This window comes from Balaenoptera borealis (assembly GCF_965194805.1).
Source record: "Balaenoptera borealis genome assembly, chromosome: 14".
NCBI classification, from domain to species: Eukaryota; Metazoa; Chordata; class Mammalia; order Artiodactyla; family Balaenopteridae; genus Balaenoptera; species Balaenoptera borealis.
The window spans coordinates 91,290,356-91,312,348 of NC_138875.1; the positions used below are offsets into that span (position 1 = coordinate 91,290,356).

At 56.1% G+C, this 21,993-nt stretch overlaps 1 protein-coding gene and 1 long non-coding RNA gene across 2 annotated transcripts in view; both read right to left on the reverse strand.

Annotated features, from left to right (window-relative positions):
- LOC309610422 overlaps positions 1–21,993 on the reverse strand; it is a 487,797-nt gene that overhangs the window by 359,897 nt on the left and 105,907 nt on the right. The gene's annotated exons all lie outside the window — the stretch shown is intronic.
- Positions 1–21,993, reverse strand: part of GALNT9 (polypeptide N-acetylgalactosaminyltransferase 9) — a 100,658-nt gene that overhangs the window by 66,470 nt on the left and 12,195 nt on the right. The window contains exon 2 of the mRNA XM_082354159.1: positions 8,636–8,816. Within this exon, the coding sequence (XP_082210285.1) occupies positions 8,636–8,816 (181 nt within the window). The remainder of the gene's footprint in view (positions 1–8,635; positions 8,817–21,993) is intronic.

A 21,993-nucleotide genomic window follows, 5' to 3' on the forward strand; every position in this document is an offset into this window, starting at 1 on the left:
GCTGCACCATCGGAAACCGAGAGGGACGCTTCTGGGAACCGCTGTCAGGAGGGTTCTTGGAAGCGCGTCACCGGGGAGTGGGGACGCCTTCCTGGCGGCAGCATCTGCCTGCTGGGTTGACATGCTGCTGCCCTCTTGGGAACATCGGTGCGAGCCTGGAATCCCAGACCAGTGCATCCCACACCAACGCCTGGCCTTCCTGCCAGCCCAAGGCAGGATGCTGACGGGCACAGAGACAGAGCAGCCCCACGGAAAACCGGCACAAGAGAGGCTGCTTGGGAAGGTGGGGAGGAGGAAACCTGAGCAACGAGAAACGCCAGAGCCTCCTGCTTTGGGGTCTTGTCTTTCGCAGCCTGAGTCCACCCATCCGTCCCGGCAGCTGGCTGCAAGACCTCCCAGAAACAATATGTACGTGCACACACCCAGACGTGCGTATACTACACACGTGTACAAGCATACGTGCACACAAGTAAAACACAATGCAAATACACATGCATACAACTGCACGCACACGACATAGATGTACACACGCGCGTTACACACGCCCATGATGCATTCACACGCGTGCACTCACAGGGCACCTTACGCACAGCCACGCTCCGTGGAGACATTAAGGGCTCATATTTATTGGAGGAGCCTGTGCCCGGAGCTAAGGGTGAGTACAGATCTCGGACTCACTCTTCCACACCCAGGCCCTCGCTCACAGCTGCGGGCGACCCACACGCGCCTTTGGAGAGACCCTTGGGCTGAGATGCGTGAGAATCACCGCACCACGTGTTCAAGGAGACGTGAGCGCACACACCACCCTCAGAGCTCAGAGCAAAAGCCGGTCAGAAACAGAACACTGGACCGTGCACAGAAAGACCCCTCACACACACCCCTCCCAGGAGCCCGGTGGGACAGTAACACGTGGGGTCGTGCGCTCATGGGCACGGTCGCCGTCTGGCTGCGTGGAGGCCTGCCCGCGCCCAGGAGAGCGAGTGGACTGCAAGGGTGGCCAGACCACCCATCCCTGGGTGCGGGGCTGCGGAGGACCCCTGGGCCCACCTGGAGTGTCTCTGCCTGGGCAGTGAGGTCCACTGGGGCCCAAGTGTGCGACCTTCAGGGCCTGTGACCTCCAGGCCCTCCAGGCACTCGCTAGGGCAGTCCCTGGGGTCGCTGGGCCGGAGGCCGACGACCCGTCACATGCCAGGGTCCAGCTCAGCGCAGCTGTCTTCTGTTGCCCCAGCAGCCCCACCAGGGCCCTGGGGATCATCAGTGAGCCCTTAGGGTGCACAGTGGAAGGGAAGGGAGAGGCGGGACGCCGGCATTTGCTTGTCCGGCCCCCGACGGGATCTGGGGCAGCCCCACATTGAGTGGACCCTCAACGGGGCCCCTGAGTGGACTCCCCCATCCCAGCAGATCCCCGGCTGAGGAGGAGCCACGGGGCAGGTGGCCTCCCATTTTCCCGTCTGGCTTTGTTAGCCTCCAACCCTGCTGCAGGGGGACCAGCTGGCTGTAAAGAAGAGCCCGGCCCGCAGGAGGGTGAGCGGGTGGGGTCTGTTCCCCTCGGCGAGCATCCCACGCCGAGGGGCAGGCTCGGCTGAGGGGCCCCCGCCCTCCCCAAGCATCTCCTCCCCTGAGCTCCTGGGGCTGGTGGGAAGGGAAGGGCGTCTACCGGCTGCAGCAGGAGGAAAGGAACCAGCACGTTTCCCTGACAGCGCCGTGCTTTCCGTCCCGTCCTCTGGGACCCTTGCCTCCACTTGCAGACCCTCAATGCCGGTGGCATCGGAGCCCCCATGTGGAGCCGGATTGGCACGTGGCACGCGGCGCCTGCTTCCGGTGCCTCGCGATCACCATCCGCTAAATCCGCACTCATTACGCTTGACCGCCAAGCGACGCGCAGCAGAGACGATTCATAGGCGCTCAGACTTCTCCATCGCCTATGGGGGGGGGGGCAGCACCGCGCGGGAATGCAGGACGGGGCCTCGGACAAGGCCGTTCACTTTTATGATGCTGTTTAATTTGGGTTTGCCAGTCTTCCTTCCACCATCCCGTGGGCCAGTCTTAATAATCAAGATCTTTGTTATGTGCTTTGTGGCATAATTAAAGCCACCGCTTAGTCAGAAAAGCTATCTACCTCCAGACAAAGGGAAATCTATAATGTATCTAATGGAGAAAGGTAGAGAGAACTTTGGTTTGAGAGTGGATGGAGTTGCCAGTTGAGGTGGGAACACATGTCCACACGCGTGTGCCTGCACACACACACACACGCTCCTACACCCGCGTGTGTTTCTGATGACTACACCTGCCAGATTGGGGGGATGGGCTCCGGGGGCTAAAGGCTGTTCAGGAAACCAAACTCTGAAAGCTTCAAACGGGCATAGACGGCGCTTGCATGTATGTATTTACTCATTTAATCCTCCACGAATATTTCCTGAGGGCCTCCTAAGCACCAGGCACGGCCACCGATGTGTGACGGCGCGGAGCTGCTGCTATTCGCGGAGCGGAAGCCTCCCCCAGCGCCCGGAGCCTCGCCGAGCCCGCATGTCGCCTGCGGCGGCGCCAGCCTCAGGCCTCCTCCCGCGGGCGCCGGGGACCCTCAGTGCGGGATCGCCGGCATCTCATTTCCTGCCGCGGCCCCTTGGAAGGCCTCAGCTGGCAGCGCCGGGTCAGGGACTGTGGGGCGGGCTGTCGGGTGGGGGGGCTGAGGCGGCCCGCGGGAGCTGGGGCAGCCGCACTGGCTGGGGGGTCTCCGATTGCCGGCTCTCAGGACCCGGCCACGTGGACGCCCTGCGGGAACACGCAGGGCCTTCCTCACAGCGTGGCGGCCCCTGGTCCAGGGCCCCTGGCGGGCTGGCGGGGAGCCCTAAAGCTCCACAGCTCACCTCCGCCCTCCTCGATGGGATGACCAGCCTCAAAAGCCCACCTGATTGCAAGGGGACAGACACTGTCTCCACCTTTCGATGGGGGCCGGGCAAGGTTCCAGATCAGGGGTCTGCATCCACCTTTGGAAAATACGATCTGTCACACCGGGTGACGGGAGGAAGGTAAGACTCGGGGGGGAAAGCACGCCACACAACAGGGTTCAGCCAAATCCAGGCTGCCTCCTGGATTTGCAAATGAAGTTTTCTGGGGCCAGAGCTATGCCCGTTCATGTAGCTATTGGCTGGGCTGGGGCTGCTCTCACGCGGCCCCAAAGCCTGAAACGTGTGCTCTCTGGCTCATGAGGGGATGAGAAACACGCACTGGTCCCTGCGCCCGCTTCTCAGACACAGAGCCGCACCCTTGGAACCCCCAGGGCGATGGGCGAGGTCGGAGTGCTGTGGGAGTCCCTGGGTGACGGAGGGAGTTTTGTTCTAATGAGGCAACTCTGGGTGGGCTCCTGGTTGGGGACTGGTCACCAGAAGGACCAAACCACGATTAGAAGTTGGCGCTTTCAGCCCCTCCTCCCCACCCTCTGGGGAGGAGGGGCTGAAAGTGAAGCTAAAAATGGATCATGCCGACGTGATGAAGCCCCCGTAAAAGCCTCTAAAGCACGGGATTTGGAGAGTTTCTGGGGTCCCAAACACACCCGGTGCCAGGAGGGTGGGGTACCCCAGCTCCTCGGGGACAGACACTCCTGTGCTCAGGGCCCTCCCAGGCCTCCCGCCGTGCAGCTCGTTGTCTGGCTGTTCCCCCGTGTCCTTCATCACGTCTTCATTCTGTAACAGGCCAGTAAACACAAGTGTTTCCCTAAGTTCGTGAGCAGTCCTAGCAAGTGTCTGAGGCCGAGCAGGGGTCAGAAGTGCCGGGGCAGCCTGGATCTGAGGTTGGCATCTGAGCCCTGCACCTGCGGGGTCTGATGCCGACTCCAGGCAGATAGTGTCAGAACTGAATCGAAGTGTAGGACACCCAGCTGGTGTCAGAGAATTGGTTGGTGTGGGAAAGCCCCACACATCTGATGTCACAAGTGTTGTGAGTGTGGCAGTCTTGTGAGAGTAAAGAAAAACAGTGAGGTTTTCACACATGGCCTTTTTCAGGAAAAGTTTTCTGACACCGCCCACTGCAGAACATCAGGCGCAAGGATATTGTATTTTACTGAGCAGCTTTTTCACCCACTGCTGCACTCCCTGGGTACCTCAACATCCCTCGTGGGGTTCCTAGACTCTGCCCACATCCCACCTGAGGATGTCACCAATTCCCTTCCAGGGTCCTGACTGACCCAAGGGCCGACTGGAAGGCAGGCAGAGCTGATGGCTAACAGCAGCATCCCCTAGATCAAGCCGTGCCTGAAAGCCTACCCTTCAGGGCCTGAGCCAATAAATTCCCTTTTTTTGCTTAAGCCGTTTCAAACTGGGTTTTAAGTCTTACCAACCCAGCCCCCAGAATGGTAGGCAATAAGGGGAATTCCTGTTGGAGGGCTAAGGTTCGGGGAAGATCTCATTTCCAAATATAGAAGACGGGATGCCTGGTCATGCTCATGAGAAGACCCCAGTTCCTCTTCAGAAAGGCCCCTGGGGGACCGGAGCCCGTGTTTTAAGCGAGGCTCTCATGAGGGCTGTCACTGCTTTGAATAATCCCCGTGACGTAGTCCCCTGAGCGCAGAGGGAAGCTCTGGGTTGAGTGACAGCGGCAACAAGCTCCAGAGAGGCCCCGGGCAGAGCCTGCGGGACAGGAGGGGTGTGGGGGGAGGGGCGTGGGAAGGCCCCTTTCCACTTCTGATTCATCAGCCACATCGCCCATGGGGGTAGGAGGGGGGGTCTGCACATGTGCCTGGTGCCAAAGCCTCCTCGTTTCTTTTTTGGGAAGAAATGGGATATAAACAAGCAGGTAAGTAACTAAATAAAATCCACATTCTCTAATTCAGGGAGGCAGAGAGCTCTGCCCCTTCAAATCAGAGTTTCTGTAAAGCAGGTTTCTATCAATTAAGGCAGATTGTAAAGGTCAGCTCTTTCAAAGTTCGCCCAGATGTCTTCTTTTGTGACGTGAGAGTGACAACTGGGGTTGATCACTCTGTCAGTTTTTATTTCGGCAGGCTGAGGTTTCTTACGGGGGATCTGAATCCTCAAAGCGAAAGCCAGAATCGCTCCTGCTGCTAGAGCAAATCGCAGGCCCAGCAAGACATGGGAGGAGAGGGCTCCCGAGGACAGGCGAGCGTGCGGTGACACACCACACGCATTGGGTGGAGCCCTTTCGGCTTAAAAAGCAGAAAATCCAGTGAAAATTTGCTTAAGCAAAAAATGTAAAATATATATGTGTATGTGTGTATACTAATTTACTGCAGAGTCTAGAGGACTTGTTTTTTAAATTTATTTGTAATTTGTTGCAGGTGGCTTCAGGGACAGCTGGATCCAGGTGCTCATAGCACTGGAACCCAGTTCCTCCCCACCTCCCAGCTCTGCCATGCCCTGCAACTGGATTTTTTTCTTTGGTTTCACAACTGCGCCCTGGGAGCTCAAGCTCTCCCCTCATGATGATAAGACAGTGCAGATCCCCAGGCTCCTAAACTTGCAGTTTTACTTTTGGGGAAAATCCTGATTTTCGCCCCCACAGCCTCAGGTAATTCCAAGGCTCACTCTGGACTGGCCTAGACCATGTGATCTCCTTGAGCCAATCCTTGTGGCTGGTGGACCGTGAGCTCTGATTGGCTTAGCCCTGGTCATGTGACCCACCCTGCAGCAGGGGTGGGAAGTTTCCATGGGTCCCCACATGGAAACAGGGAGCTACTGCCCCAAAGAAAGAGAACTGGATTTTGAGGAGGCGAACGACAAGCGTCTGCTACACTCAGACGCATATCTATTCTGTAAGCGCCGCTGCTCTGATGCTGGGAGATGCGGCAGGACCGTTGGGAGACCCCTGCCCTTGGTCCAGGGCTGGGGGTGGTGGGCTGGACAGCGAGAGATCTGGTGGCCTTGACCCCTGTGGGCTGGGACTGCTCTGAAAGCAGGCCCTGGGGGGATTCAGGGGGTCACAGAGAGGCTTCAGCTTCGTCATAATTTGGTCATGACTGGACTCAAGCCCCATGCCCACTGGGCAAGGGGTCCAGCCATGCAGAGGCAGCGTGGAGGGGTTCTAGAGGGTTCCGCAGAACCACCAAAAGAACACGATCTCTGGGAAACAGGGCAAGAAGGGGCTTTCTTCAGTTATGACAACAAATGCTATGAGGTGAAGGAGGAGACGCAGCAGGAGAACGCCCCCACACTGCCTCCGACCCAAGTCCAGGGGCTGCACCCCCGGAGTCACAGGGACGGGGTGCTGTGACCCGATGTGCCGCGTGGCTCAGGAAGGTGGAGCACGGCGCCACTTCCGTGCCAAGTCGGCTGAGGTGTCCCCACTAGTACCACGTGCACAGGACAGGCTCAAGGCAGCAGGTCTGGCTTGTCCACGCCCTGCACCTCCTGGGAGGTGACCTCTGGGCCCTTGGCACATCCTGCCTGAGAAGAGCGTCACCTTCACCTGGAGGCCTGGGGCCTTGCCAGGTAGTCTTTGCTACAGTGGGATTCATGTGGGGTCTCGGCTTGACCTCTGCAGGGGCTGGAGACTGAGGTCAGCCAGTAAAAACCCAGACACCAAGGCTCAAGGGGAAAAAAAAAAAAAAAGGCTCGAGGGAGCCCCCAGCTGGCAATATGTCATAGCGTGCTCACACCTCGCTGCTGGGGCAATCAGGCACCGTCCCTGTGAGCCCCACCATGAGGGCCAGCTGGAAACTCCGGCCTGGTGTCCTTGAGCGATAACAAGCTGCACCACGTGTGTAACAGCTTTGCTGAGCCTTGTGAGTCATTTTAGTGAGTTATTGAACTCGAGGTTGGCCTTGGGGGTCCTCCGAACCGCACCAGGGCTGCCCAGGCGCTCAGAGCTAAACTCCAGCAGCTGTGCAGACCCTGCTGGTGGGCAACTTAGTTCATCCTCCAAAAGTCAGGACACAAGGGGGGCTTTCAGCAAGCGACTCACACTCAAACACATGCACACGCACACGCGTGCACACACACTCCCACACACCCTCAGAGCACCTGACTCATTCAGATCCGTGTCCGTGACTGCCGTCACATCTCGGCACCACCTGCGTTATTATTTACTTTGTATGTTTCTCCAAATTGGCCTTTTAAAATTCAAAACGGCACCTTTATTTCATCGCTGCAAATGGAAAGCAGCCCTACTTATGCTAAATCAATGGTAACCATGAAGATAAATGCGATGAAGATAAAATAGCACCGTCACGAGCAGCGCGTGGTCAAGGCAGGGGAAGCCGCCTGCTCCAGGCTCTCCGGCTATAACGCGACAGAGCGGGGTTTCTCAGGAATGGAGTCACAGAGGGCCTCACCTCCCATTATGCAGCTCAGGCCCGCCAGTTCCCACCGCACATCCCGGCTGCGGCTAGAACACGGAACCTGGGCAGACGCGCTGGTCCCCGCGCCCCAGGCCCCAGCACTCCCTGAGGCGGCCACGGCGCTCACTGCCAGCCCTGCCCCAGCGCCCTAGAAACTCGTTTCTGGGCCTCTCAGCTCACTCCTCGCACAGCAAGCCCTCAAGCTCGGAGGAACAGGGAGTCTGTGAGAACCGCTCCCTGGTCCTCCCTGGGCTGGGGTAGCCCCGAGGCCGGCTCCGTAGCCCCCTGTGTCCCCAGTGGAGCTGATCCGCTGCCGACCACCTGTACCCGCACGATGATGCACCGTCTCATGCTCCGGGCCCTTGCCTGTCAGCCTTCCCACCCCCTCCCAGGGCTTCTGGGACCACTTCCCAAACCAGAGTCCTATCTCAGAAGCCACAACTGGAAGAGGGGCAAACCAAGACAAGAGCTAAAGTAGACACTTCCCCGCACCCGCCATCCACCTTTCCTTGAAGGCTTCTCCACGGACTCAGGAGTCAGAGCGGCAACTCTGACCACACGGCTGCCCAGCCCAGCCCAGCCCAGAGCTGCAGCCCCTGCCAGGAAGAAGGTGCTGCTGGAAAGTGCTTTCCTGTTCAAGGTTGCCAGCGGCAGGCTGAGTTCCTGTGGCCAGTGCCACAGAAAGGAGCCTGGCTTCATGTCCAGGGTGCAGGCGCCCTGCTTGGCTGAAGTTATTAAAGCAAAGAGGTCCACTCAATATGGAGTTTTGTTCCAGTCTCGCCTCTGCTTTACTACAGGATGCAATGATCTGAGACCAGGAGTCCTGAGTGACCAGAAGGCAAGGCACAGCCATCGAGGGGTCTGACTTTTCTGACTAATCAACTGCTGTGGCTTTGGGAGTGGTGGGGACAGGGGTTTACAGGCAAGTGACCGAAATGGAACACGGCGATGCTAATTTCAAGCAGAACCTCCACCCACCATCGCGGCTCCTGCACCAAAAGCAGGAGGACAAACGCGTTTGGCAGAGACTATGCTTCAAGCTGTCACTTGTCACTCGTGTCATTTGTATAAGTGGCGGCACCTGGAGCATCGGCGATGGCGCGGCCCAGCTTCCTGGGCAGCGCCGTCCCTGAGCAGCCTCAGTCCCGTACTGGGCACCTGCAGAGGATGCCCATGGCCGAGAGCAGAGAAACCGGAGAAGAGAAGACGGATGCGGAGGGCCCCACCTGCCAGGGCCCCCCACCCTCCGCTCTGCCTGTCCAGCAGATCCTGTGACATCTGGGTGCCAGGAGCCCAGGCCTGCGGGGGGCTGCCTAGAGGTGTCTGTGGGAGGGGCCGTGTACTCACTTTTTGGGCCTGTAGTCAGGGATGGTCCTGTCCAGGGAGATGCGGTCGCTGAGCTGCGCGTTGTACCCGTATTCCTCGAACTTGCCCTCTGTCTCCTGGCTGTTGTCACGCAGTGTGGCCGCCATGCCGCCCTGGCCCAGGCCGCCCGGCCCCTCCACCAGACCGATGGGCTTGGCAAGCCCTAGCGGAAAGGAGAAAAGAGGGGGTCAGGCGTGTCCCAGGACCTACCGTGTCCTTCCCCCACCCTTCTCCCAGCCTTGCCCTAAAAGGCCCTTTGTTTCAGGTGCAAACTCAGCAAATTCGTTACATACTGCAGGATTCCAACTCTAGGACATTGCAGGAAAGGCAAAGCTATGGAGACCGTAAAAAGATCAGTGGTTGCCAGGGTTTGTGGGGAGGGATGAGTAGGCAGAGCACAAAGGATTTTTAGGGTAGTGAACCTGCTCTGTATCATTCTGTAATGGTGGATAATGTCCATATACATTTGTCCAAACCCAGAGCAAGTACGGCACCAAGAGTGAACCCTCATGTAAATTGTGGACTTTCAGTGATTATGATGCGTCAGTGCAGGTTCATTAATTGTAACAAATGTACCACATTAATGCAAGGTGTTAATAACAGGAGAAGCTGGGCAGGGGGCGAGGCCACGTGGGAACTCTCTGTACTCGCCACTTGATGTTTCTATAAACCCAAAACTGTTCTAAGAAGCAAACGCTATTTTTTTTTAATATTTATTTATTTATTTTGGCTGCCCCGGGTCCTCATTGCCGCGGGGTCTTTAGCTGTGGCATGCGAACTCTTAGTTGCGGCATGCATGAGGGATCCAGTTCCCTGACCAGGGATTGAACCCGGGCCCCCTGCATTGGAAGCAAGGAGTCTTAGCCACTGGACCACCAAGGAAGTCCCATGGTTTTTTTTTTAAGTATAAAATAAAAATAAATTAACTTTAAAAATGCAAAGCAGCTGCCCCACTTGCTCACCAATCCTTGATATTGTTGGTCTTTATAATTTAAACTAATTGTACATCCACACAGTGGAATGCTACTTTGGGATAAAAACAAAGGAACTACCAAATATGCAACAATCTGGATGAGTCTCAAAGCATTAGGTTGAGCAAGAAGCCTCCAAAGACACCGAGGAAAACGTATGTGCGACTCTATTTACAAAATTGGAAGAACAGAGGAAGCTACTCTATGGTGACAGCAGCAAGAGCAGGGACCGCCGGGGGGGAAGGTGACATTGGCTGCAAAGGAGCCCTCCTGGGATGACCAGGGTGTGTATGCATGTGTGGGTGCCTGGGAAGGCCAGGCCAGGCCAAGGGAGTGTTTTCTGGAATGTTCTATTTGGTCAGTTGTGCCAGGAGAGGAGACATCATCCCCCTGATGCCAGGGACCAGAACAGTGCCAATCAAGCAAGGACAACACCGCTTGCTCTCTCTGGGATGGATGATTCTGGGGCATCTTGGCTTTGGGAGTGAGGTCCAGGGAGCAGAAGTTTAAGCCAGAAAGAGTTGGGATGAATTCCCATCCCGGAGGTGCATTTATTAGCTTCCACAGAGAAGTCTCTGGTCCTAGCTCAGGCCACTAGAAGTATAAACTCGGGGAAATATCTAACATTGATGTCACACGCTGCCCCACACTGGGTACCAGGATCTTCTTTTGTGACACCCACTCCCTCCTTAGCTTTTTAAATTAGTTAAACAAGGAGGCCACTTGGCTGAGGGGGTCTAATGCATGGCCTCTATGCAAGCAAACCCAAACCTAAGCCTGTGAATGCCTCAAGGTTACGAAATGGAAACCCAACCACACACAGCCAATCACACACGGCGAATCACAGCCAATCACACACAGCCAATCACAGGCGCCCACACACAGCCAATCACACAGAGCTAACCACACACAGCCAATCTCAGCCAATCACAGCCAACCACAGACAACCACACACAGCCAATCTCAGCCAACCACACACAGCCAATCACAGCCAACCACTCACCGCTGGGCTTTAAGCCATACCAGTTAACGATCACTTTTGCTTTGCTTCAGCGTTTAATCTATACTTTCTCCAGCTGCTATGGGTGGGGCGCTCCTAACCACTTCCAGTTCTAGGTTGCCCCATTCCAATCAATTTTTGTCCAAATATAATCCTTTTTGTTTGTTTTTTGGCTGGCAGCGCGCATGCGGGATCCCAATCAGGGACCAAACCCACGCCCCCTGCAGTGGAAGCCTGGAGCCCTAACCTCTGGACCACCAGGGAATTCCCATGTCCAATATAATCTTAAGATTTGTAATATGCCTCAGTTTGTCTTTTAGCGGTTCCCAGCGAGGGCAGGGGTGGGGAGCTGACCTCCATCCTCCACACAGCCAGGGGCTTCTCTGATCACCAGAGCCAAGGCCGCAAGCCCCAGGAACCCTCCCAACCCCAGTTCCCAGACCAGGGATCGAATCCGCGCCCCTGCATTGGGAGCGCAGAGTCTTAATCACTGGACCCCCAGGGAAGTCCCGGGAATACTCCAGAGGGCAGGGGGTGCCCAGGGTGGGACCGCCTGCAGCAGCCAGGCCCTGGCAGTGTGGCTGAGGCCATCACACCCGCTTCCGCTTACAAAAGTAAAATGTGCACATGTTGAAAAATTCAAACCATCCAGAAAGCTATAAAATGAAGAGCTAACGTTTCCTGCGCTCTCTCCCTCTCTCCAAAAGAAACGATTTTTTCTGGTTTTAGGCCTTCTCATTTTGTCCACTGTGGACACGCAGAGTAATTTTATGGGTCTAATTCTTGCTTTGTCAGCCAGAGACTATTTCCCTTGACTTTCTGGCATGAAAGATGAGGATTTAGTCCATTTCCCCTACCGCCTACATCCCGCTCCTACCTCCCTTGATTTTTCTTAGCTATGTTATTATTTTTAGTTGTTCTGGTGGTTACTTTTGTGACCTTAAAAGGCACTTAAGGCTCTATTTCTGGAAGTATCAACTTTAGCTGCTGTCTATGGACTCCTTACCAGGTTACAGGAGAAATTCACATACTCCTGGGGTTGCTGTTCAATGGGTATGAAGTTTCGGTTATATATATTTGTTTCAGGGATACACACACACACACACACACACACACACACACACACACACACACATCTCTGAATAAACTTGGAGGTCTGCTGTACAACACTGTGCCTAGCTAACAATACTGTATTGTGCACTTAAAACTGTGTTAAGAGGGCAGATCTCATGCTCAGTGTTCTTACCACAATAAAAATAAATAAATACATAAAATGTTGAATTGCGAAAGAAAAAGAAAAGACATTAACATACTTCCTTTGCGTCTCCCGCTTAGCTGTGCCATCCCTTTTATGGTGTCAAAGATCATTTGTAACATCTACATTTTGCTCTGTAACTGCGATTGGGCTTTCCACAGATTTGTCCATGGGTTGATTCCAAAACAAGAGAGGAGTCCACATTTGCCACACTGTGATTATGTAAATATTATTCACTGTGGAGACAAGCAATGAGGGACCATGCGGACCGAAGTGGAATTCTATCACTAACTGAACCCGTGCACTTAGTGAAGAATTTCCAAATGTCAAGGCAGTATTGATTGCTTTTGTGATACTCTGTTAATTTCCCCAAAGTATGCATATTTTGGTTTGCTTTAGGTTTGCATCTTGACTTTCTGTACAGCTTTTTAAGATGAATGTATAAGAATGATAACAGTAACATTCAGCTAGCATGTGTCCTTCAGATACCAGCACGTTTATTCCCCACAACACCCCTGTGAGGTAGGGCTATAATTCACCCCATTTTGCAGATGAGTTAACTGAGGCACAGAGAGGTCCAGTGACCTGCTCAAGGTCACATAGCTTGCAAGCACCAGAACCTGCATCTGTACGCAGGCAATGTGGCATCAAGGGAAGGCGCTTCACTGTCGTGTGCTGCTGACTCCCAGGAGCTTCTGAATCACCTGCCTTGTGAGACAGGGTCCAGTTTCCTCTTGCAGACACTCCTCACGGCAGAGCTGGGACTAGAGTGAGGTGCCTGGGGTGCAAGATTCAAGGAGACGCCCGCCTTCAGGGTCCCCATCTCTCAAAGTCCTCCACGACTTTGCTCCTTGAATCAGCCATTTGCCAGGTGCCACGTCCACAAATGACCACAAAAGCACCGCTGCGGACGTGCTGGTGGGACCAGCTGGACACTAGTCATCGTTGGAACCAAAGCCCCAGGAGCCTTGTCCGTGTTCTTCATTGCTGATGTCCCAGCAGCCACAGAGCCCGGAGGGACGTGAGCTGGGAGAGTGGATGGAGAACGAATGACTGAGCCCAATGGACAGAGAGGGTGGGCAGGGAACCAGCACGCCAACCCCAAGGGGCTGCACCCCTGAGACCCTCTCCTGCTGGGCCCTGGAGGCGGGGGCTCCGCGGAGGAACAGCTGCCCTTAGATGGCAGTTCTCAAACGTGGGCAGCGAGCCCTGGAGGACACACTGCAGGGGCCCACCCGGAGCATCTGATTCCGCAGGTCCGGGGTGGGCCGGAGAACTGGCATCTCTGAGAAGCCCCCAGGGCATGCTGGTGCTGCCGGCTGGGGACCCCACTCGGAGGACCTCTGCCGTGGAACAGGCGCTCACCGCCTTTCACCCCGGAACAGGTACAAGACGCACTGCAGACGGGAACACGGTGCACACCCTGCCTTTGGGCTCCAGTGGGGCTGGCGGCAAGGGGAGGCTCCTGGGTCGGCGCCTTCCGGGCCTCACCCTGGGCCCTCTTGGCCCTGCGGTGATGGCCGACCCAGGGGAGGCTGCAGCGGCTCTCAGAGGCTGGCCGCCCGGAGCACCCCTGCGGGGAGGCGAGGGGTCAGAGCTGCCCGCCGCGGGTCTCTGATAGTCCCCTTCGTAGTCTCCGGAGCAGTAAAGATCTGTAACCGCTCCCCTGATTGAGAACCCACGGATCTCATCTCACTTTTAAGGAAAGTCGCGCACATCGGTGCTTCCCCGCAGGGTTCCCGGAGAACTCGTCCCCCCTCTTTTCTCGTATCCCAGCGTTGACTCACATCTTTTCTCCCAAAGAATTCCTTCTAAAGAGGCGGGATTGATTGATCCCCCCGGGAAATGAGGGCAAACGGAGAGAGAAGAAAATTGTCAAGATTAAAGATGGCTCGGGCGTTACTGCAGGGTCTGAGGCCCACTGAACCGATGGCCAGGTAGGGCCTGCTGAGGCCTGCTGGAGCCACGCCTGCGCTGGACTTTTGTCCTCACATCTCTCAGCTCCTGGCTTCAGCAAGCAGCCCGCAGGGGGTCGGGTGGGGCTGGGGCCGGGGGTGGTGGCGGGTGCGGGGTGGAGCTGGGGCCAGGGTGGGACCGGGGGTGGGACTGGGGAGGTGGGGCCTGGGGCGGGGGTGGGGCCGGGGTGGGACCTGGGGCGGGGCTGGGGCCGGGGGTGGGGCCAGGGGGCGCCGGACGTGGGGCCGGGGGTGGGGCGGGGCGGGGCTGGGGCCAGGGTGGGGCCGGGGGTGGGACTGGGGGGGCGGGGCCGGGGCCGGGGCTGGGGCCGGGGGTGGGGCCAGGGGAGGGCCGGAGGTGGGGCCGGGGGTGGGGCCAGGGGTGGGGCGGGGCGGGGGTGGCGGTGGGTGTGTGGGGAGGCAGCAAAGTGCCCTCGTTCCTGCCCTGCCTCTGGGGGCTCCTGCTCCAATTAGCCAGCCTCGGTGCGAGGGCCCCTGAAAAAGCAATATATCAGATTCTCCAGACGGTTCTGGGTTGAACTGTGGCCCCCAGAGATACGCCCAAGTCCTGACGCTTGGGACCCGTGGGTGCAAACTTATTTGGATATAGGCCTTTGCAGATGTAGTCAGTTACAATGAGGGCATCCTGAATTGTGGTGGGTTCTAACCCAATGACTTGAGACCCTTAAAAGAAGGAATTTTGGACACAGACACACACAGAGGAGATGGCCATGAGACCACAGAGGCGGAGTTGGGAGTGATGTGGCCACGAGCGCAGTACACCCGGGGCCACCAGGAGCTGGAAGAGGCAGGAAGGATCCTCCCCTGGAGCCTCCAGAGGGAGCGTGGCCCTGCACACACCTTGGCTGCAGATTTCTGGCCTCCAGAACCGTGAGGGAACGAATGTCTCTTGTTTCAGCCATCCGCTTGCGGTGCTTTGTTAGGGTGGCCCCAGGAAACGAACACACAGACCCACCACTCACACCGCCCGCTGGGACGTGACCTGCAGCCCGTGGGTCCTGAGAACTGCACGTGCCGAGGTGGAGCACCCCTCACATCCGACGGACGCTCGGGCCGTCGTCAGGCTGACCCGCGCGGACGTGGATGCAGATTCCAGAGGCACCCGGCTTCCTTCGCAGGAGCAGAGGGGTTGTTTTTCCTGTTTGAAGCCCTCCACCTCCTCCTCCAGTGGAGGGTGCCACAAACTTGTCATTTCATCCTTGAATAGACGTGATTTTGAGAACAATGGGAAATTTGCATTCATTAGCTCGGAAACTTCTGTTGGACAGCTTTTCTGACAAAAGAAACAAAAGCCAGCATCCTCAACGCAGTTCTGGGACTGGAGGTCAGAGCTGACGTTTGCTGCACAGGCCCGCCCGTGCCAGGCACTGCCCACACCTGCTTCCTTTACTCCCCACGGGCCCTTCTATGCCAGGTGCCTTCATCCCCCCACTTCACGGAGGAGACCGCAGAGGCTCGCCATGGCCACAGAGCCAGGAGGTGGCGAGCCCAGCCTCTTAGCCACGTGCTGTAACCTGCAAAGCATCTCAGAGGAGCTTCTTAGAGGGGACTCATAAAGGTCACCAGCTTTTCACTTTGACATCAAGGACATTTTAATTACAATTACTTGTCACTGTTACTACCATCTCATGAAAGGAAGGTCCTGCACTACACCCTGGGCAGGAAGGATGCGCCCTCATGATAGTATTTTAGTGAAATACATCTGACTTTCATTTCGCCCAGGCAGGTGGAGGGCGCTGGGGTGAGCATCAGGCCCCCGCTGCAGATGAGCCACAGAAGACTCTCCCAGCACCTGCTGGTCCACGGTGCTCCTGGTTGCACACTTCCCCTCCAGGCAGGTAAGGGGCTCCCTCTGGGGGGAGGGGGGGAATGCCAGTCAAGGTTAGAGGCAGGGATGGTGCTGGGAACACCCACAGCCAGCACGGCACGAGGACCGACCAGGTGACGGTGGATAACAGGTGCAGCCATGTCACAGCATCCAGACTGAATACAAGCCCTGGTCAGGAGATCTGCAGAACCCCTCTGCACACCCGCAGGGGCCTCACATCTCTCTCACAAGCTGAGCTGCCAACTGGCATTCAGGAAGCTTCTCCAGCTCAGTGGGAATCCCAGATGACCCAGCCTTCCCCGGCGCCCGCTGGCTCCCCGCTTCTGCATTGCCCTTGGGGAGGGGCCGGGGGGGCACCAAGGGGCAGTTCTGCATCCTGCTTTTGCTGCCACTTAAAGTTATTGTCAGTGTCTCCTACACTGTTATATGTGACTCGATAATAATTATAATTAATAATCACCTTTTAAACCACCATGATATTTAAACATTTACTCAACAGTTCCTATGTGCTTATACATTTACTTATTTATTTTTTAAATTTTATTTATTTATTTATTTATGGCTGTGTTGGGTCTTCGTTTCTGTGCGAGGGCTTTCTCTAGTTGCGGCGAGCGGGGTCCACTCTTCATCGCGGTGCGCGGGCCTCTCACTATCGTGGACTCTCTTATTGCGGAGCACAGGCTCCAGACGCGCAGGCTCAGTAGTTGTGGCTCATGGGCCCAGTTGCTCCACGGCATGTGGGATCTTCCCAGACCAGGGCTCGAACCCGTGTCCCCTGCATTGGCAGGCAGATTCTCAACCACTGTGCCACCAGGGAAGCCCTATTTATTTATTTTATGCATTTAGGTTTGTTTCCTTATTTCAGATATTGAACTACTGGGTCAAGGATAAAATATTTTTGTGGATCTTGGTGCCAAATTACTTTCCAGAAAGTTTAGATTTGTTTCATATTGTTGCCAGCAATATATGTTCTTACTTTTCTAATTAGAAAGTGCATTTCTTCTGACTGAAAAGATCATAACTACTTATTGCAGAAAATTCTGAAACCACACACACACACACACACACACACACACATGCCCACAGGACTACCCAGGGTCTCACTCCACAGGGAAAACCAATATCAGTATTTCAGTGCTCTATATTATTTTTATAAGAGTGTATATAATAGTTTCAACTAAGTTTAATAAATACACATGATGTACATACGAGTCTGCATTCTGCTCTTATCACTACATCCTAAGCATTTTCTTATGTCACAAAACGTCTGCGTAAGCATAACTTTTTATGACTGCAAACATAAAATCTCATCTTGTGGCTGTACCATTTATTCCTTCACCCATTCATCAAAACTATACGAAGCATCTCAAATGCCAAGAGCAGTGCCAGGTGCTGTGCATAGGTACCCGGGGGAACAGGCACAATGCCTGCCCTCAAGGGGCTGACTGTCCGGGCAGGAGACAGTCACACAAACAGGCAATCGTGGGCCAGTGTGCTGAGGTCAGCCACGCTCATGGGAAGACACAGGGCAGCTGACCCCACAGCTTGGGGTTGGGGGTTCAGATACGGCCTCCTGGAGCCTCCAGGGAGCTTTCTGAGCCTGCAGGAAATGGGCCCACAGAAGGGGCAGGAAGACTAACCATCGGGTGGAGGGGGCTTGGAGGGGCCTGTGCTGAGTCTGATGGTCTGGCGGTGGTGTCCAGGTGGGAGAGGATGAGGGCTCCCTGCGGGCAAGATGGCCTGTGGACACGGATGACCCAGTACCTTCCCTCCCTCTCTCTCCCCCCGACCTCAGCAGACCCTCTCTGGTTCTTTCAGGAACCGGCCCTCTCCATGGCTGTCACCCATGTGGCCTGCCTTCTCCACCACAGCGTTCCAATGAGACACTTCATCCCCTGGACACTGGCCAACGGTGGGCATGTGCCCCAGGAAGATTAATAACCAGGAGACACAGCCCCCTCCTCTGATATCTTGAGCACCACGAATAAGAGCTTTGAGGGCCATCTTTGTCTACACAAAGGGAGGCTGCCCGTTCAGGTGCACTCCAGTCCAGCCCAGGTAAACAGGAGCTGAGCTAGCCAAGGCAGAACAGGGCCTGAGGCCCCAGCACAGAGGCCTGGTGGGTGGGTGGCTCTCCCAGGGGCCCAGATAGCTGGGAGCCCAGGCGGAGGGGGCAGAGGTGGGTCCTGGGCTGTAGGAAGCAAGTCGTCAAGGTCGGGTGGAAAGCAAGGCTCCGAGGGGCAGGCACAACTCAAGGCCCTTTCCAAATCCAAAGTCCCAGCATGCCCCTACGGATGGAGTGCCCATCGGGGTGCCCACTGCTTCCAGAACATTCTCTGCTCTGGTGCTCTTGCCCAGAGCCCGAGGGGACACCTCTGGTGAAACGCATTTGGCTTCAGAGGCAACAATTTGACTTTCCAGAGGTAAAGTGTCTTCCGTTTGAGAGCCTGGGTGAACCGTCTCAAATTCATCATCTCTGCGGTAACTGGCAGGGATTGTGCACTTATGTGAAAGGCCGCCGATCGCCCACAGCAATTCTACTTTTATGGAATAATCATTTGAAGTTCCTTTCCCACGACCTGAGGGAGCACACTTTTCTAATTACAAGAGATAATTTGGAAGACGCAGTGGCGAGGAGATGGCTCTATCCGAGCGCGGGCTGGAGGCCCTATTCACGCGGGGGGCAGGGGATGGACTCTGGGTTGCAAGGCAAGACAGCAGGAAGGTGCGACTGCGGGGGCGACTCAGGAGCTGAGGGGAGGAGTCTGGAGCCCGTTTCCCAGACGCTTTCTCTTGTTGTGCCCTAAGAAAAGTGACAATGGCGTTGCATGATAAATACGGACTGTCGTTCGGCATGTGTCATAGGGCAATAGGGAGGGGTGGGGACTGGGGTGAGTGGGTGCGCGCGTCCCACCTGCAGGGACCACTGCTCCGGATCTAACAGGTCCAAAGACACCAGATCTTCTAGACTTTCGAGAGAAAGCAGCAGTACAGATTCATCTCTCTAAATATCAGCAACTCATTCAAAGTTTGGAAAAAAATCGCATGAAGTTAACTAACAAATAGGGTCTCTATCTGTTAGTTAGCCAGGACGGCTGTGGTGGGCTAAGTAATGGCTCCCAAAGGTACCAGGTTCTAATCCCCAGAACCTGTGGACACGTTGCCTTAAATGGTAAACGGGACTTTGCAGGTGGGATTAAGTTAAGACCCCTGAGATGGGGAGAGATGGGTTACCCAGGAGGGCCCTAAACACCGTCACAAGTGTCTCTGAATGGAGAGCGTTGGGGGAGATTTGACAGAGAGAGGGAGCCATGTGACGTGGGGGCTCGGCGGGCAGCGAAGGCAGGAAGGCTCCTCCCCTGCAGCCTTCAGAGAGCGTGGCTCTGCCCACACCCCGACTGTAGCCCAGGGAAACCCATTCTGGGCTCCTGACCTCCAGAACTGTGAGAGAACAAATCTGCGTGGTGTTAAGTCCCCAGCACGTGAATTGTCACAGCAGCTCCAGGAAATGAACTCGACAGACGAAGCTGCTGTAACAGCAGGGGAAGCTAATGTCCTGGGTGGTTCCTCCCTCGCTCCTCTGCCCTGGGGCCCTGACGTCCCCAGGATGCGGCAGGGGACCAGGCAGAGCGCTTGCTGGAGACCTGCCCGCCAAGGTGGGGAGGTCCCCAGAGCTGGGGTCTTGGGATGGTCTGCTCTCACCAGCCCTTGCCAGTAGCCCTGGGCTGAGCAGCTGAAGCCCTTTCATCTGCCGTCGGCACACGTGAGCCGTGGTGCCCCAGGGATGGCGGGAGCACAGATTGTCAGACCCGGAGGTTCGGGGGGTTGGGGGGCGGAAGGCATCTGCTGAGGCGCCACATGAGCTGGCGGAGGCAGGGCCAGGCCTGGAGTCCAGGTGCTCTGGAGATGAGCCCTGGCCTGGGGATTCTCCAGCTGCTGGGCACCTCAGAACCTCAGGGCAGCCGGCTAGAGAGCAGGTGCCTGGGTTCTGAGGTGCCCGGCAGCTGGACACGCCTCAGGACCCTCAGGCGCTGACCCTCAGCTAATGCAGACGGTCTGGACCCTGCAGAGGAGCAGCCAGCAGGAGGAACCAGCGGGGCTGGAGAGGGGATGAAGTCCCAGAGGTGCGCTGTGGGGTCGTGGTGTTTTCCCCACGTGGTGCTCTTGGAAATCAGCCCAAGCAGGTTTCACGTGGAAGCCTGACTCCGGCTTTTTGGAAGGATCTGGCATGCTGGCCACATGGGCCTGCTTCTCCACAGGGCAGCGATGGGCTGCAGCCGAGAGCTCCACCCCTGACCCAGGCAGGGCCTCTGCTCTCTCGCCCTCCCTGCAGGTTTTGCCCGGTGCCCTGGAGGTCGAGAGGTTGTGCCCCTGGTTTAGATGGATGGAGAGGGGTGGTGGGTTGAATGGTGGCCCCAAAGGCGTTGTCCAGCAGGAACCTGTGAACGTGGCCTTATTTGGAAAAAGGGTCTTTGCAGATGTAACTAAGGTAAGGACTTTGGATGAGATCATCTGGATGAGGGTGGGTCTTAAATGCAACGACCTGCATCCTTACAATTTAGAGAGACACTTACAGAAGGAGAAGCCACATGATGAGGGAGAGAGAGATTGGAATGAGGTGTCTACAAGCCAAGGACTGCCGAGGATTGCCAGGGGCACGAGAAGCTGGGGAGAGGCCTGGAACAGACGCCCTCAGAGCCTCCAGGAGGGATCAGCCTGCCAACACTTTCATTTCACACTTCCGGCCTCCAGGACTGTGAAAGAAGAAATTCCTGTTGTTTAAAGCTACCCCGTTTGTGGTCATTTGTTATAGCAGCCCCAGGAAGCTCATAGGAGAGGGAAGGACGAGGAGGAGGGGGAGGGGGAGAGGGAGGGGTGGGTAGGAGGAGGAAAAGGGCCAGCTGCAGACCCTGTGGTTGCTTGGCCAGCATCTATTCTCTCCATCCTTTTTATTAGTAGAACCTCAATTTGTTTTGGAGAGAAATGCATTCAGCTATAAGGCTCGCCTCCCTGGGCTGACCTTGCAGCTAGGAGTGGCATGTGACCAAGATCTGGTCAATAAAATTTAAATGGAATTTGCTGGGTGGAATTTCTGGGAAACGTGTCTAAAAGGGGCAGAGACTCAGCTGGTATATGTGGGGTTTGTTTTTGGTTTTTGCCTTTTATCTACAGCCCTTCCCCCTTTCTCCTACCTGGAACTAGGACTCGATGTCTGGGGCTGGAGCAGCCATCGTGTGACCATGAGGAGGAATGCCACACAAGAGGAAGGGGGGGAGCTGCAGTTCAAATGGGGTTGGGCTCTTGAGGACATCTACCAGCCTCGGGATTTCATGTTCCACGAGAAAAACAAAGCACAGTGCAGTTAGGTCATGTCAGTTGGGGTTTTGTTGGGACTCTGAATTCTTCACCCAGAGAAGCAAGGGGGTTCGAGTTAGGAATAAGAGGACACTGCAACAAGAAAGGCCAAGCCGCCTTCCCCGGCCAGTGGCCTCCCACCCAAGGAGGACTTGGCTGCTCATCCTGAGCCGAGAGCCTTCCAGGGACGTGGATGGAGCCGCCAGCTCCCGAGGACCACCCCCCCCCGAACATCCTGTCCCCCAGAAGAGTCATTTCGCACTTGGCCAACCCACTCCTTCCAGCACAGAAACCTGGGCTATGTGGGCGGCTGCGATTTTTCAACTTGGAAGGAAGCGTGGCTTTCAAGCTTCCAGCTTCTCTTTGAGTCACTGATTTCCATCTGTCATAGCGACTTAAGCCAATATTCTGAGAGAGGAAACAGCCCAAATGGAGAGGCTGCCGGTCACAAGATAATCTGAGAGGAAGAGGTAGAATGAAGACACCTTCGGGAACCGGGTTGGACAGGCCCGTGAGGTACGGCCTTGGTGTCGGGACACCCCTGGGGACACACGGCCGCTGGCAGCCCAGAGAAGGGGACTCCGTCAGCAGGGTCCCCATAGGGCCAGGCCAGGCCAGTCGGACTGACCCACCGCCCTAAAGCCACTAAGATTTAAAACAAAGTAACAAAATCAATTGTGAAAAAGCACTAAGTATCTGACGAAATGGGAAGAAATTACTGGGCTGAACGGGAAGGACAGCGGGAATCTGGGAGATGAGTCCAGGACTTGCTTTCTCCCCGGAGGGTGTTCTGAACTCTGTGGACTTGGGGGCGCCGGGGGAGGAAGTCAGAGGGCCAGATGGACCCCCGTGTGGGGCATTCAGCCTCCGTGTGGCCTGGGGAACGGCAGGCCTCGAACGGGGTGGGAGGGGCTCCACTGAAGAGCCCCCCCCGCCCCCAGCCCCGAGCCTGGAG